At 36.8% G+C, this 17,937-nt stretch overlaps 1 protein-coding gene across 3 annotated transcripts in view; it reads right to left on the bottom strand.

Moving 5' to 3' along the window:
- Nucleotides 1–4,705: 4,705 nt before the first annotated feature.
- ark2cb (arkadia (RNF111) C-terminal like ring finger ubiquitin ligase 2Cb) overlaps nucleotides 4,706–17,937 on the bottom strand; it is a 40,666-nt gene continuing 27,434 nt past the window's right edge. For all 3 annotated transcript variants that reach the window (XM_061928867.2, XM_061928868.2, XM_061928869.2), the window contains 3 exons: nucleotides 14,985–15,080; nucleotides 14,524–14,627; nucleotides 4,706–9,864 (listed from right to left, as the gene is read on the bottom strand). In XM_061928867.2, coding sequence (XP_061784851.1) covers nucleotides 9,747–9,864; nucleotides 14,524–14,627; nucleotides 14,985–15,080 — 318 coding nt within the window. In that variant the 3' untranslated portion in view covers nucleotides 4,706–9,746. The remainder of the gene's footprint in view (nucleotides 9,865–14,523; nucleotides 14,628–14,984; nucleotides 15,081–17,937) is intronic.

The following is a 17,937-nucleotide window of genomic DNA, read 5'->3' as shown; positions in this document are numbered from 1 at the left end:
AACAAAAAATAACTTTATACTGTTACATAATTATTTATATTCACTGCTTTTTGGAATGTGCGGATTTTTCGACCAAATGTATTTTAATGTTTAATTAGGTTGTGTTGTGTATTGTAATATATTTTTCCTTGGCATATTTCTCGTTTAGGAATTATAAGTTACCCTAAATTTAAGAGAAATGACCTCTCAATTGCTATAATAAGTAATATTTTTTATTATTATTTAGGGGGGGAAAAATAATTCCAACTAAAAAAAAAAAAAACAGAATGTTGTGAAAATTAAAAACAGAACATGATTTTTTTATAAGTAATAACGCAAAATATGAAATTATAAAATGTGTTTGTTTTTTTGGCTGCATGTCCAAATTGATCAATGGGTAATAAAAAATATAAATAAAATAAAAATTTCCTGGACCCATTTGCCAAACTACCATAAAGTTTAGTTTAAATCTGCAGCAAGTATGAGGTAATAAATTAGTTTTATGTTTCCAGCTAAATATAGATCAATTGTTGCTTCTTTGTGGTTTTTAAAGATTGTGACAAGTGGCAGAAAGGACTCTGAACCAAAAAAACTATACAAAAAATAACTTTATACTGTTACATAAATTTTTATATTCACTGCTTTTTGGAATGTGTGGATTTTTCGACCAAATGTATTGTAATGTTTAATTAGGTTGTGTTGTGTATATTTTGATAAGTCAAATTACCTCAAGTTAATGTGTTCTATTAAAAAAAAAAGTTGTTTCATGTTTTTCCTTTTGGCCTATTTCCTAAGTATTAAATGCATATATTTTAATATATTTTTCCTTGGCATATTTTTCGTTTAGGAATAATAAGTTGCCCTAGATTTGAGATAATAAATGACCTCTCAATTGCTATAATTAGTAATATTTGTTTTTATTAATTTAGGGGGAAAAAACTAATTCCAACTAAAAAAAAAAAGAATGTGAAAATTAAAAACAGAACATATTTTTTTTCTAAGTAATAACACAAAATATGAAATGATAAAAATCTGTTTTTTGGCTGTATTTCTAAATTGATCAATGTATAAAAAAAAAGCATCCCCACCGACCAATGCATAATGAGGTATTGTTGTTTTTTTAAATATTTTATCTTATTTTAAATAAATATATCGATTAAATTGCAAATTTAGGGTAACTTATTATTCCTATGCGAGAAATATGCCAAGGAAAAAGATATTAAAATATATGCATTTATTACTTAGGAAATAGGCCAGAGGGAAAAACATGAAAACACTTTTTTTTTAAATAAAACACATTAACTTGAGGTAATTTGACTTATCAAAATATGCACAACACAACCTAATTATACATTAAAATACATTTGGTCGAAAAATCCGCACATTCCAAAAAGCAATGAATATAAATATTATGTAACTGTATAAAGTTATTTTTTGTTTAGTTTTTTTGGTTCAGAGTTCTTTCTGCCACTTGTCACACTCTTTAAAGATTACAAAGAAGCAACACTTGATCTATATTTAGCTGGAAACATAAAACTAATTTATTACCTCCTACTTGCTGCCGATTTAAACTAAACTTTATGGTAGTTTGGCAAATGGGTCCAGGATTTTTCCATGGCATATTTCTCGTTTAGGAATAATAAGTTACCCTAAATTTAAGATAAAAATTACCTCTCAGTTGCTATAATAACTAATTTTTTTTGTATTAATTTAGGGGAACACAACCAATTCCAACTTGTTTTGCTTTGGCCTATTTCCTAAGTAATAAATGCATATATTTTAATATATTTTTCCTTGGCATATTTCTCGTTTAGGAAAAATAAATTACCCTAAATTTAAGATAGTAAATGACCTCTCAATTGCTATAATAAATAATATTTTTAAAATTAATTTAGGGGAAACAAATTAATTCCAACTCAAAAAAAAAAAAAAGAAAATGTGAAAATTAAAAACAGATCATGTTTTTTTTCTAAGTAATAAAAAAAGAAATGATAAAATGTGGGGGGTTTTGGCTGCATTTCCAAATTGATCAATGAATAAGAAAAAAGGGGGAAAAAAGTGAAGTTTAGTCAGTTAAGTTCTTTGTGGTCTTTAAAGAGTGTGCCAAGTGGCAGAAAGGACTCAACCAAAAAAACGAAACAAAAAATAACTTTATACTGTTACATAATTATTTATATTCAATGCTTTTTGGATTGTGTGGATTTTTCGACCAAATGTATTTTAATGTTAAATTAGGTTGTGTTGAGTATATTTTGATAAGTGAAATTACCTCAAGTTAATGTGTTATATTTTAAAAAAAAAGAAAAGTTTTGTCATGTTTTTCCCTTAGGCCTATTTCCTAAGTAATAAATGCATATATATTTATATATTTTTCCTTGGCATATTTTTCGTTTAGGAATAATAAGGTGCCCTAGATTTGAGATAATGAATGACCTCTTAATTGCTTTACCGTATTTTTCGGACTCTAAGTCGCAGTTTTTTTTCATAGTTCCAGTGCGACTTATGTATGTTGTTTTCCTTCTTTATTATGCATTTTCGGCAGGTGCGACTTATACTCCGGTGCGACTTATACTCCGAAAAATACGGTAATAAGTTAATTTTTTTTTAATTAATTTAGGGGGAAAAAACTAATTCCAACTAAAAAAAAAAAGAATGTTGTGAAAATTAAAAACAGAACATGTTTTTTTTTCTAAGTAATAACACAAAATATGAAATGATAAAATGTGGGGTTTTTTGGCTGCCTTTCTAAATTGATCAATGTATAATAAAAAAAATAATAAAAAAAATTAACACATTTTCTTGACCCATTTGCCAAACTACCATAAAGTTTAGTGTAAATCTGCAGCAAGTATGAGGTAGTAATACATTAGTTTTATGTTTCCAGCTATATATAGATCAATTGTTGCTTCTTTGTGGTCTTTAAAGAGTGTGCCAAGTGGCAGAAAGAACTCTGAACCAAAAAAATTAATAACTTTTAACTGTTACATAATTATTTATATTCACTGCTTTTTGGAATGTGCGGATTTTCAACCAACTGTATTATAATGTTTAATTAGGTTGTGTTGTGTATATTTTGATAAGTCAAATTACCTCAAGTTAATATGTTCTATTAAAAAAAAAAGTTTTTACATGTTTTTCCGCTTTGGCCTATTTCCTAAGTAATAAATGCATATATTTTAATATATTTCTCCTTGGCATATTTCTCGTTTAGGAAAAATAAATTGCCCTAAATTTAAGATAATAAATGACCTCTCTCTCAATTGCTATAATAAATAATATTTTTTTTGAATTAATTTAGGGGAAACAAATTAATTCCAACTAAAAAAAAAAAAGAAAATGTGAAAAAAACAGATCATGTTTTTTTTCTAAGTAATAACGCAAAATATGAAATGATAAAATGTGGGTTTTTTTGGCTGCATTTCCAAATTGATCAATGAATAAGAAAAAGGGGGGGGAAAAAGTGAAGTGTAGTCAGTTAAGTTCTTTGTGGTCTTTAACGAGTGTGCCAAGTGGCAGAAAGGACTCTGAACCAAAAAAAAACGAAACAAAAAATAACTTTATACTGTTACATAATTAGGGCAGCACGGTGGGAGAGGGGTTAGTGCATCTGCCTCACAATACGAAGGTCCTGAGTAGTCTTGGGTTCAATCCCGGGCTCGGGATCTTTCTGTGTGGAGTTTGCATGTTCTCCCCGTGACTGCGTGGGTTCCCTCCGGGTACTCCGGCTTCCTCCCACCTCCAAAGACATGCACCTGGGGATAGGTTGATTGGCAACACTAAATTGGCCCTAGTGTGTGAATGTGAGTGTGAATGTTGTCTGTCTATCTGTGTTGGCCCTGCGATGAGATGGCGACTTGTCCAGGGTGTACCCCGCCTTCCGCCCGATTGTAGCTGAGATAGGCTCCAGCGCCTCCCGCGACCTCAAAGGGAATAAGCGGTAGAAAATGGATGGATGGATGGATGTTACATAATTATTTATATTCATTGCTTTTTGGAATGTGTGGATTTTTCGACCAAATGTATTTTAATGTTTAATTAAAGCTGCAAGCAGCGTTGGACGGGCCCGCGTATTTGGCAGGTGCTAGTCCTAAGTGTCCCAATACTTTTGTCTACTTGTAGTCATAAGTGTCCCAAGACTTTTGGCTAGTGTACCTACCTTGTCTGCATTGTGTGGGCACGTTGGTGCTTCCTGCTTTTGAGCAGCCATCTTAAAAAAACAGCACCGCAGGAGCATCAGCGCAGCGGGTCTTTGAAGGCTCATAAAATCAAAACCGGAGCAGGTATTACAAATCCCATCTATACTTTTAATCACAAGGGTTGTATCTCTCACCTGTGTTAGTTTGAAGGCGAAACGACAAACGCGCTCAGAGGAGATAGATTTTGAAGAAAGGTGACCGGTTTGTACAAACATTTTGTTTTGAAGGGGGAATAACAAACTTCCAGTAGATTTTTGCTGGGGGTTGTCAATTTAAGAAATGCAGGTCTAAGTGAGACCTACGGAGAGGTTTTTGTTTCATGTCTCTCCGACCTTCCCAGTGGGAGTTACAGGCAGTTTTGTCATGTTTTTCTTCCGAGGAGCAGTTTTTTCTCCGTTTTATTAAAAAATTGCTGTAGAGCGCAATTTTTGAAATTGGGGTTAGGTTTTTTTATTAGATCACAGTTCTTGCCAGTCCTGATGTGTGTGTTCAGTTTGGTGAGTTTTGAAGCATGTTAGGAGGGTCAAATAGCAGCTCAAAGAGGCAAAAGTGACTGTTTTTAGTACTTTTTTGTCTTGAAGGGGGAATTGCCAACTTCCTGTTGATTTTAGCCCGAGGATATACAATTATGAGAACTAGGTCTAAGTCAGACCTACATAGAGGTTTTTGTTTCATGTCTCTCCGACCTTCCTAGTGGGAGTTACAGGCATTCTGTTTTTTTTATTTCCTAGGGGGCGCTAGAGCGCAATTTTGATTTTTGCGGTTTGGTTTTTTTAGTAAAAGACAATTTTCGCAGGTCCTGATGTGTGGGTCAAATATGGTGAGTTTTGAAGCATGTTAAGTGGGTCAAATTAGTGCTCGAAGAGGCGGCGGAAGAATAAAGAAAGAATAAAGAATAATAATAAAACGTTACAATAACAATAGGTCCTTATGTCCCATTGCATAAGGACTCCCTGTGGGAGTCCTTTTGCAATGGGCCATTGCGGGCCCTAATTAGGTTGTGTTGTGTATATTTTGATAAGTCAAATGACCACAAGATTGTTGGCAAAAGTGCACACTAAGTACATGGACGCATCAAAAAGCCCCAAAAAAACAGCCACACAAACTGCATTTGTCGTCAGCATTTTAGGCATTTTATTTGAAAAACACATACAAAAAGATCATATACAAGACAATAAATAAAAAAGAGACAGAACAGTTTGGGTTAAGCTATGCAACTTTTTGCATTGTCATTAGTAATAAATACAGTACAAAATCCACCCAGAGTGAATCCAAAGGTGTTTGTTTTTTTCCACAATATTCACTGATCATGTTATTCTTCATTATGATTCCGCTATTGCTTTCATATTATTGATACATACTTCTACTCTTCTATAAAATACTCAAGATCATAAAACATTGCGCGGTTACAGCAAAACAGCAGTGTTGTTGTACAAAGATGGCCACTTCCCTTTTTCACTGGCAGGTTAATAACGTTTTTTTCCGGGGTTTTTTATTTTTTTATTTTTTTAATGTATTCTCAGCAGCAAAGAAAGAAATATTCAAGAAAGGTACAGCATCATATTAAACACATCTAACAAAGCTACTCCCACATACACATAGGAAAACCTGAGAAGGACATGCATTTTAAAAAGCTTGTGCTTTAAAAGTTTCTACTGTTCATTCCGGTTCATCAGCTTGAGTTAATACTATGGCTACAGTCCAGTTGGCTCTGGAGCAAACGGGGTACACTGTGGCGGGCGCAAAGGGGGGTATAAGGCCAGTGAGAGCACAAACATAATAAGAAAAAAAACAATAATAATAAATAGTAAAGCCAGCTTCAGTCGATTCCAATTTTCCCTTGTTTTAAAATAACCGTTTGCAGGAATAGTATTGAGGAGAAGCACACGCAAAAGTTAGCTTATTATATCCACACGTTCATTTATATTGGTATCACCACAGTTTGCTCAATAAGATCAATGGCTCAAGTTAGCAATGTTAAGTAAGTAAGGTACACACCAGCCCCCCCTTCCCTCCCACGATCACTAAGCAAATAGCCATTGGCAACACAGCTCAACATCAATGTGGCCTCTAAAGGAAGAATAAGCGCAGATCCAAGAGATGAGGGAAATGATTGATTATGGGAGGCGAAAGCAGCATCGTATGGCAAAAACAAACACGCCAGCTAATCGTGGAGCGGTTACTAAGACAAAGACAGCCTCCGATCAAAGCAAGTGAAACTAAAGGGAATGTGATCTCCATCAACAGCACCATGCTGGCTTTAAAGAGGACTGGGAGACACTAACCCCCCGGCCCCCAGTCCACTTGTTTCTTCTTTGCAGAAGAAAAACTCGCGCACACACACACACACACACACACACACGGACAAACGGCATGCAAAAAAGCATCCCCACCGACCAATGCATAATGAGGTATTGTTTTTTTTTTGTAACATTTTATCTTATTTTAAATAAATATATCGATTAAATTGCAAAGTTATGAGATAGACGTTAAAATATTTCACCACAATAGCTAGCTAGCTACAGTTAGTAATAAATAATGATTGTTAAATACTTAAGGCATCTTTAAAATCACAGCATTCTATGTGAACGAGCAGAACCTCCATTATTTCAGCACTTTTTTTTTTCTTTTTCTTCTTTCATTTTTGGATGTAGATCTCACATGAGAGGGAAAAGAATATAACGCAACACCGTCAAGTTACCACCCGATAAACACCAAGGAATGTCTGGCACACACTGAAAAAAAACAAAACTTAATTATTTCATCAAAATGTTACGACAATCAAATTGCCATATTAAAGTCGACATTTTTACCAGGAAAAACTTGTCATTTTATGAGAATAGAGTTCAAATATTTCAATTACATTTTGCACAGAATGTTACAATTGAAAAAAATATTTTGGTAACACTTCAGTATGGGGAACATATTCACCATTAATTAGTTGCTTATTAACATGCAATTTAGTAACATGTTGGCTCGGTTGGTAGAGAGGCCGTGCCAGCAACTTGAGGTTTGATCGCCGCTTCTGCCATCCTAGTCACCGCCGTTGTGTCCTTGGGCAAGACACTTTACCCACCTGCTCACAGTGCCACCCACACTGCTTTAAATGTAACTTAGATATTGGGTTTCACTATGTAAAGCACTTAAAGTTAGTTAAAGTACCAATGATTGTCACACACACACTAGGTGTGGTGAAATTTGTCCTCTGCATTTGACCCATCCTCTTGTTCACCCCATGGGAGGTGAGGGGAGTAGTGGGCAGCAGCGGTTCCACGCCCGGGAATCATTTTTGGTGATTTAACCCCCAATTCCAACACTTGATGCTGAGTGCCAAGCAGGGAGGTAATGGGTCCCATTTGTATAGTCTTTGGTATGACTCGGCCGGGGTTTGAACTCACAACTTACCGATCTCAGGGCGGACTCTAACCACTAGGCCACTTTGAGTCAATAGAGAAAAGTGCTATATAAATATAATTCACTTCACTTAATTAGTCATTATTAAGTACTTATTAATGCCTTATTCTGCATGGCCTTATTATACAACTAACCCTAACCAAAACACTCTAAATTAAGTCTTTGTTACTTAAAACTAAAGTGTTACCAATATTTTTGAATCATTTTAAAAAGATGAAGTCATACTTTAGCCAAGAAAATCAATTTGAATATGACTAGAATAAAGCTCTAATTTTACAAGAAAAAACATGTGATATTACCATCATTGTATGAAAATTTAAATCTTGATTTTGGGATAAGTTGTTATATACGAAAGGGAATAGAATGTATTATTTTTTACAATAATGACAATGAATTCATAATTTAAAAGAAAAATATCTTACGAGACAAAGCTGTAATATTTCAAAAACAACCAAAAAAATCCCCAAAATTATTTCCTTATAATATTAAAACAGAGGTTTTTCTTGTATTATCACAACTTTACACATTTTTCACAAAAGTCCGACTTCATAGTCCTAAAATTCTGTTTTTTCTTTTTCTCATAAAATTGTGTTTCTTCTCATAACATGTCGACTTTTTCTCAAGTCTGAATGTAACATTTTCAAAACTATTATGACTGTGTCCTTGCAGAAATACCCCTTTCCATCCCCGACCCCCACGTCATATTGCCACTTTATCACTCCCTTCTTTTCAGTGTGGCTCCAACACTCCTTGGTAAACCAGGAAGCATGAAAATACTTGGAATCAAACAAAAACAACAAAACCTTAAGACAAGAAGAAGCCACACACACACACACACACACACACACCACCAAACCAAATAAACAAAAAAAGGAGAAAAAAAACAAAAAAAACAGGCAATTTCATTTTATAGTGCATTTACATTAACACAAACTACATGACAAATATATAAATATGCTTTTTTTGCAGCGTTGCAGCTCTTTATCTTCACTGTGACTGCGTGTATTATTAGTACCACGTCCAAAACAATTGGCATGTGAATTTCAAAATAAAATAAAAAAATGGCATACAAACATGAAAAGACAACGTTAAGAACAATTGTTTGGTTGTTTGTTGTTGTTGTTGTTGTTAAATGGATGGCTTCTTATCCCTTTCGCCCTCCTGCACGACACCACACACACACAAGGAAGGACAGGAGGAGGGCGGGACTAACGCACACATTCAAACACAGGCAGGCAAACTAGTTTCGGTTTCCTTTCCCCCCCCTTGTACAGTAGTGGGAACGAGGAACCAGTGTAGAATAATGACACTAATAAATGTGATCGTTTGTTAGGCAATAAGGTTCTGAGAAATGTCACTCGGGTGAGGCAAGATGGCGGCGTTGCTGTTAGACAAGGCTCAGGTCAGAGGTCAGTGTCCAAGGGCAACTTTGGCGTGTGTAAAGGAGGAAGGGGAAGTCGGCGGGGCTGTGGTTTTGTGCAGATGAGTGGGTGCCATGCACACTACACGGGTCCCCTGCTTCTACTTGCTCCACAATGACGACACAGTCCAAAAAGCCTGGTGCGCGCACACACACACACACACACGCACACGCACACCATTTAGGAGGATGGGGGGGGTCGTCTAATCTAGCGAGGGGCCCCACAACACACAAGCCATGCCTGCAGTTAGCCGCGTTAGCAATGATGGCGCCTACATCCAAAAGAAAATCACAACACAGAAAGAGAGGGGTTGTTGTTTTTTTTCATGGTTTCTGGCCTTTTTACACAAAACTGGGCTTTGAAAGGTTCAGACCAGCGCTCGAGCCACCCACAAACATGGCCTCTCTGTTGCTACACATCACTGTTACTCTGGTAAATACTGGATCAGGACACACACCAAACAACCTCATGCTAATGGTTTTGCGTCATGTTCTGTACACGTGTGCAGCATCCATGTTGACATTTGCCTTTCTTATACATCCACGTAGTCAAGCCAGTCTTAAAATGTGTCAACCCCATCCCTGCCTATATGTTTGTGTGTGTGTGTGTGTGTGTGTGTGTGTGTGTGTGTGTGTGTGTGTGTGTGTGTATGTGTGTGCTTGGATGATCCTACCATGCCCCCACCCCGCCACAAGGCGGAGAAAGCAGAGGATTGTGGGATGTGAGGCTGTAGGTGTCAACTGTCAGGGTTGAGCTGGGTTTCAATGTCCACCCTGCATATGGGGCACTTCCTGCTGGTGGCCAGCCACTGGTCCACACACGCTTGGTGGAAGAGGTGCATGCAGGGTAATCTCCTAAAGAGGAGACACTTTGGTTATTACTGAAACCCCCTGTCAGGTTCAAACATCGATGACATCTATTAAACAAGACAAGAAGCAAGGAATTAAACAGAGACATAATCAATTTGGCTCAGTGAGGAGAAACGTGTACATCTGTACCCTTGTAAGTGTCATTACGCTCTGCCAAAAGATTGCACGCCTCCTTCTTTTATTTGGAACCTTCCCTGACCACATGGCAACAGCTGCTTCCAAAGGGACGAGGTCGTAACCAGCCATCGCCTTTGATTACAAAACAGTTCAAAAGAAAAGGTCGGTTCGAAAAAGAGGTTGTAAAAGACTTCAAAAAGAGGTTCGTAAAAGAGTTAAAAAAAAGCGGTGCCTGGAGGGGAGTCAGGCCCTGCTTCCTCTCCGCTTTGTAGTTCTTGGGTCACGACAATATCTTTCTGTTGATTACAACACATGAAAGAAACAGAACACCATGTTGCTTTCCATCCTACACAGTGGAGTTTTACAAGCCTTCTTCTTGGTGGGTTCAAAGACATGTTTTTGCTTCTCGCCGGGCACTCAATGTAACACAAAGTTTTTGTGATAACTTAGAAACAATTATTCTAACACCCCCACAATCTCACATTTCCCTCAAATTGTGCCACTTTCCCGCTTCCTAACCTGGCAGCTAATTGAGGTTTTCTCGCAAAAAGATGATTTTCCTATGTCAGTGAACCGGAAGTAAAACAGACTGGTTAAAGTTAAGGTACCAATGATTGTCACACACACACTAGGTGTGGTGAAATTTGTCCTCTGCACTTGACCCATCCCCTTGTTCACCCCCTGGGAGGTGAGGGGAGCAGTGTGCAGCAGCGGCGGCCGCGCCCGGGAATCATTTTTAGTGATTTAACCCCCAATTCCAACCCTTGATGCTGAGTGCTAAGCAGGGAGGTAATGGGTCCCATATTTTATAGTCTTTGGTATGAACTCACGACCTACCGATCTCAGGGCGGACACTCTAACCACTAGATGGTTCACCGGGAGTGAAAAAGACACGGCGATGGAGGAGCATCTGTGCTCTGTTGTGGGACCATAATACGATTTGATGTCTTTATATGTCATCGCTTTGTCTGTTTCACTTCCGGTTCACCGTCGCTGCTCCGGTTCACTGACATAGGAAAAAAACCTTTTGTGAGATCTCGCAAAGCATTTTTTCCCTCCATGTCTCTTTAGGGGCTCTGTAGATTTTTGTGAAGAATTAGGAATTCATTTTCAAAAACGAAGATGCGTGACCAATTTTTTTTTTTTTTTTTTTTTTTGTGGAAATAAAAAGTAATACTAGCACACATTTAAAATACTGTATTACGAAAAGAAAAAAAAAGCTGTGCTTGCAATAGTATGAGGAAAATGTGTAACTCTATGACAATGGTCCTTATGCGTAAAAAGTCAAAAAATTATATTTATTAACTTTTTCAAACAAAAGCATTACTTAAACTAAAACAATTTATATTGTGAAATAAAACAGTTTGCGGTAATATTACAAATACTGTATTCTTTGCACATTAATTATAGCAGTAACTATAAAACACCACTAGATGGCACAATAGCTCTCTAAATAGTCTCCTTTCCTCCCCATTGCATCTGTCAGGCCATCACATGAGTAGTTCTACTTTATTTACTTCTTCTAAACCGGGGGTCAGCAACCCACGGCTCTTTAGCGACGCCCTGGTGGGTCCATGGAGCTTTTTCAAAAATGTATGGAAATGGAAAAAAAATGGGGGGGGAAATATGTTTTTTGTTGTAATATTGTTTCTGTAGGAGGACAAACACGTCACAAACCTTCCTAATTGTTAGAAAGCCCGCAGTTTATTTGTGTTTATGCTTCACTGATGAGAATATTTGGCGAGCGCCGTTTTGTCCTACTAATTTCAGCGGCCCTTGAACTCACTGTTGTGTGGACTGTGACGCAACAGTTTGTTTACATGTATAACTTTCTCCGACGATGCCACAGAAAGACGTGTTTTATGCCACTCATTCTTTGTCTCATTTTGTCCACCAAACGTTTTATATTGTGCGTGAATGCCCAAAGGTGAGCTTTGTTGATATTATTGACTTGTTGGAGTGCTAATCAGGCATATTTTATCACTGCATGACTGCAAGCTAATCGATGCTAACATGCTATTTAGGCTAGCTGTATGTACATATTGCAGCATTATGCCTAGGCTCCAGCATCCCCCGCGACCCCAAAAGGGACAAGCGGTAGAAAATGGATGGATGGATGGATGCCTCGTTTGTAGGTATATTTAATTTCCTTTACTTATGTCTTCTGTGTATTTAGTTTATTTTTCCATGTTTCAAGACACATTATATGTATGTAATATTGGCTGCATTTCTGATTTGTTGTTGATATATACATAGTTGTTTGTATGCCATGTTGTTCCAGACCACAGCAAACGTTACCCAGCTTGCAAAGATTGTAATAAATCCATTAGAAGAAGACAGCATGTTGTTTCCTTTAACTTGGACACACACATCTATACCTGTGGCCATTCTAAGACAGTCATTTCCAGGAGTTATCTCACCCTCTGAGAAGTTTTACTAATGTTTTCCAATGTGGTAAAAATGTGTAGAATAAACATATTTCAGCATTTCTGTCAACGAAGATTTGGGTCAGCCTGTGACACATACCGGTAGTCATTTTGATAGTTTGCTAATATAGCTAATTAGCCACTTGCATCATGTGTTGCCTTCATTATAACACTTATATAAGTCTTTTTAATTTTTTGCGGCTCCAGACAGACAACTTTTTTGTATTTGTGGTCCAACATTTTGGGTTGCCAACCCCTGGTCTAAACCCTCAAAACTGAGCAGTACCGTCGATGTAACGGCGGGAATTTTCATCCAGGCATTCTTAGATTGTGCAGGTGTACTTGTGAAAGCGTCCATTGAGTGTATTTCGTTAGAAATGGCCAGTGGTGATATAAAAGACCTCAATGAGCTAACACCTCACAGCATTGTAGCGGTCAGCTGTGAGAACATGGGTCAATTTTTATCGGATACTCTTGGCATTGCTTGTGGTGTCCCCCAAGGGTCCGTGTTGGGGCCAACACTGTTTAATGTACCGTATTTTTCGGAGTATAAGTCGCACCAAAGTATAAGTCGCACCTGCCGAAAATGCATAATAAAGAAGGAAAAAAACATATATAAGTCGCACTGGAGCCCGGCCAAACTATGAAAAAAACTGCGACTTATAGTCCGAAAAATACGGTATATATTAATGATATGTTTAATACATCTAAAGTACTGAAATGTATACTATTTGCAGACGACACAAATATATTCTACAGTAGTGATGACTATAATGAGCTCATAAATACAGTAAACACAGAACTAAACATAGTAAAAAAAAAAATGGATGGACAAATAAATTATCTTTGAATATAAATAAAACTAAGACAGTGATGTTTGGAAATCGCAACATAACGTCTGAACAGAAAATAAGTATTGATGGTACCCAAATTGAAATCGTAAATGAGAATACATTTTTGGGAGTAATAATTGATAGTAAACTATCATGGAAAGCTCATGTCAGAAACATTAAAACAAAAATCTCCAAAAGCCTCTCAATTATAAACAAAGCAAAACTATACCTCAATGAAAATGCACTCCGTACTCTATACTGCACCTTGGTACTCCCATACCTTACATACTGTGTTGAAGTATGGGGGAATACTTACCACAACACAATTCATCCTCTGATCATATTACAGAAAAGAGCAGTGCGGATCATTCACAACGTTAGTTATTTAGAAAATACTCATAATCTGTTTATGCAATCAACGTTGCTCAAATTTGATGACCTTGTTAAATATAACACATTAATAATCTTATATAAAGCATTTAACGAATTATTGCGGCCAACAACTACAATGTTTTTTTATAAGACGAGTGCAGGCTCATAACTTGAGAGGCTTTGGATATTTCTCATTGCCGAGAGCTCAAACCACTAGTAAACGTTTTTGTGTGTCTGTATGCGCAGTAAAACTATGGAACAAACTGGACTTACAACACAAGCAATGCCAAACTATTAATCAATTTAAACTATTATACAAACATGGGGTCTGCTTCAAATATAGAGATGATGGTCTTTAATTTGACCTGCTGTTGTACTCTGTCTCAAATGTTAACATGTTTTCAATGTTTCCTTACCATTATTGCTATGTTGTCTATTACCATTGTTGGTATATTCATTCTTCCTACATTGTTGATACAAATTATTGTTACAGTGCAATAATTATTATTACCTGTGGTAATGCCACTATGGTACAACATTTGTATTATAATCCTTGAACAAAGTAAGAGTGAAACTCATGTGAATAATCACTAAATGGAGAACTGGGAGTGGGATTAAATAAATTATCTTCTTCCCACTCCCTTTCAGGCAAAACTGGACAATCATGCATTACATACTATACATTACCTTTGCACTATATTAATTTATATTATTATGTGATGTCAACTTTGTACTTTTTTATGTCATTGCCTGAAATAAATAAATAAATGAAATGAAAAATGAACATGAAGCAGCAGTCCCATTCCAGAGCAAGTCCCATAAAACTCCCCAAAATGATAGCACAAACTCCACACGTTGAGATTGGCCGAATAAAGTCGAGCGTGCTCTTGTTGTACCTGACATCCTCGCCGTCCTCCAACATGGACAAACAAATAGTGCACTTCTCATCCGTGTCTAGCTCTTCGTCATCCAGACACATCTTCAGGTCCTGGGGGATTCTCTGCAGCACACAGACACACACGTGTGCATTTTCACCTTATGTCCAAAAAAAAAAAAAAAGATGTACTATTTGGGCTTTTTGAATGAGAGGGAAAATATGTAAAAGCCTTGATTTTGTGTGAGCCTAATGATGTGCCAGTCTTCTCTCCAAGTATTTAGGTCACGTTCACCAGACGTGCTTGTTCAAATCCCCTCCGGAGTGACTCATCCCTCACTGTGATATCATGCAGTCTGCAGACATGTTATTTCACTTAAAGCTGGTGCTCAAAATGAGTTTGACCTTTGAACTCGTATTTCCAATTCCTGTGGCTGCCCCGCTTAAAAAAAAAAAAAAAGTTCCTGACTTGCTTACTCATACCTTCTTGTACTTGTGGGGGAAAGTGAATCTCTCGATGGTGGTTTGGACCGCTCCACGGTTTACGCTGCCCAGTCGGTCCTCCAGCTGCAAAAGCTCCTACAGGTGATAAAAAGAGCATCCAAAGTATTAGCAAATGTTATACCGTACATATGACATGCATGGCAATTACAAATAATTGTATAAATGTTATATCGTGTAGAGCAGGGGTCCATCCATCCATTTTCTACCGCTTATTCCCTTTGGGGTCGCGGGGGGCGCTGGAGCCTATCTCAGCTACAATCGGGCGGAAGGCGGGGTACACCCTGGACAAGTCGCCACCTCATCGCAGGGCCAACACAGATAGACAGACAACATTCACACTCACATTCACACACTAGGGCCAATTTAGTGTTGCCAATCAACTTATCCCCAGGTGCATGTCTTTGGAGCAGGAGTGTCAAACTCATTTTAGATCGGGGGTCACATAAAGTGGGCCGAACTGGTACAATCACGGCACGATAACTTAAAAATAAAGACAACTTCAGATAGTTGTATTTGTTTAAAAATAGAACACGCACATTCTGAAATCGTACAAATCATAATGTTGTTGGGTTTTTTTGTTGTTTTTTTTACAATTACCTGTTGCGGTTAATAGTACCGTATTTTTCGGACTATAAGTCGCAGTTTTTTTATAGTTTGGCCAGGCTCCAGTGCAACTTATATGTTTTTTTCCTTCTTTATTATGCATTTTCGGCAGGTGCGACTTATACTCCGAAAAATACGGTATATATACTTTATTTGCCGTTATTTATATTTTCTGAAAATATTACTTGATAATAAATTAATTGGTGTTCATTCTCAATCTATCAAGATGAAAACAATTATATAAAAATCTAATTACAGGATGTTATTTATGTAGTTTGATCATTTCTTCCTTGACTGATGTACTAACATAATGTGGTTTATTTTGTACATATCACATCATCTACAAAGATACAAAGAATTGCTACTGCGACATCCAGTGGACACATTTAGAACAGCTGTTTCTTTCATTCAAAAATTTCAGGTACATTTTTATACTTAGCAAATTCATCCCGCAGGCCGGATAAAACCTGTTCGCGGGCCATACGTTTGACACCCCTGTGGTAGATGCTTCATTTTGCACCAACCAGCAGAGAGCGCAAGATTTATTTATTTATTTATTTTCATGAAAAGTTATATTTAAGATATAAGATATATATCTTATATATTTAAGATATATTTATTTTATTAATTATATTTAATTATAGTAGAAATCTCCTTCTTTAGTACATATTGAGTTAGTTTTTTTTATTATTATTTGCATTATCTAAATATAAAATATTAGTGGTATTGATTTATTTATATAGAAATTTAGATTTCCATTAATTAGTATGGATCATTTGTATATCCATTTGTATACTCTAGCCTTTAAATAGACCAGTTGATCTACCGTCTCTTTTCGGCTATGTCCTCCTGTCCTGCGTGGAGAGATTATTCGGTGACCACAGATGAGGCGTTAGCTGTCCAAAGTGGGGACCCAGGGTGGACCACTCATCTGTGCATCAGTTGGGGACGTCTCTGCCCTGCTGACTTGTCTCCACTCAAGATAATCTCCTGCTGGCCCCACTATGGACTGGACTCTCACACTATTAACTAGATCCACTCGACGGGGAGCAGGGGGGGTCCCCACATCTGCGGTCCCCTCCAAGGTTTCTCATTATATCCCATTGGGTTGAGTTTTTTCTTGCCCTGATGTGGGATCTGAGCCGAGGATGTCGTGGCTTGTGCAGCCCTTTGAGACACTCGTGATTTAGGGCTATGTAAATAAACTTTGATTGATTGATTGATACTTCAACAATTGTAAAAAAAATTCCAAGATTTCAGTTCAACTGCAGCATTGGAGCATTCACATGCAATTACCTCAGGAATTGCCTCATCTAGTTTATATTAATATTCCATTAAAAAAAAAAAGCTAAATTAATATTTTGACGCGAATATTACCGGTAATGTTTAAAATGTGTTTTCACGAAAATTTCACATGCCTGAAAAATACATTTTGAATAAGGCTGTAAAATAACAAAATGTGAAAAAAGTGATGTGTTGCAAATACTTTCCGGAGTGTTCTCCGCTCCATACCTATATCAGTTTGCGGGTCCCTGGCCTGGAAAACATTGCTTCTCTTGGACTGAGTCTATGTGTAGCCAAGAGAGCCTTGAGTGACAAGCCTTAACGGCAGACACATTTCTTGGGCCGATAAGCAATTTCTACTTTCAATTAAATTTGTAATAGACGTTTGATAAATATATCTTTTTTGTTAAACGACTAATGCAGTGGTTCTTAACCTTGTTGAAGGTACCGAACCCCAGCAGTTCCATATGCGCATTCACCGAACCCTTCTTTAGTGAAAAAAAATAATAAAAAAATTTTCAAATTCAAGACAAAGTTATATGTTTTTGGTAACACTTTAGTATGGGGAACATATTCTAAGTAACAAAGATTTAATTTAGAGTTATTTGGACACTAGGGGAACATATTCTAAGTAATAAAGACTTAATTTAGAGTCATTTGGTTAGGGTCAGGGTTATAATAAGGCCATGCCGAATAAGGCATTAATAAGTACTTAATAATGACTAGTTAAGAGCCAATATGTTACTATCTTGCATGTTAATAAGCAACTAATTAATGGTGAATATGTTCCCCATACTAAAGTGTTACCATGTTTTTTTTACTGGTGCATAAAATGAACCGTGCATGAACATCACCTTGTTCAAACAACAAAACTAACACGGTGCATAAACTCACAACTAGGGATGTCCAATAATGGCTTTTTGTCGATATCCGATATTCCGATATTGTCCAACTCTTTAATTACCGATACCGATATCAACCGATATATACAGTCGTGGAATTAACACATTATTATGCCTAATTTGGACAACCAGTTATGGTGAAG

The sequence above is a fragment of the Nerophis lumbriciformis genome, linkage group LG33, assembly GCF_033978685.3.
Source record: "Nerophis lumbriciformis linkage group LG33, RoL_Nlum_v2.1, whole genome shotgun sequence".
Classification (NCBI taxonomy): domain Eukaryota; kingdom Metazoa; phylum Chordata; class Actinopteri; order Syngnathiformes; family Syngnathidae; genus Nerophis; species Nerophis lumbriciformis.
This window is presented reverse-complemented; position numbering and strand designations above follow the sequence as displayed.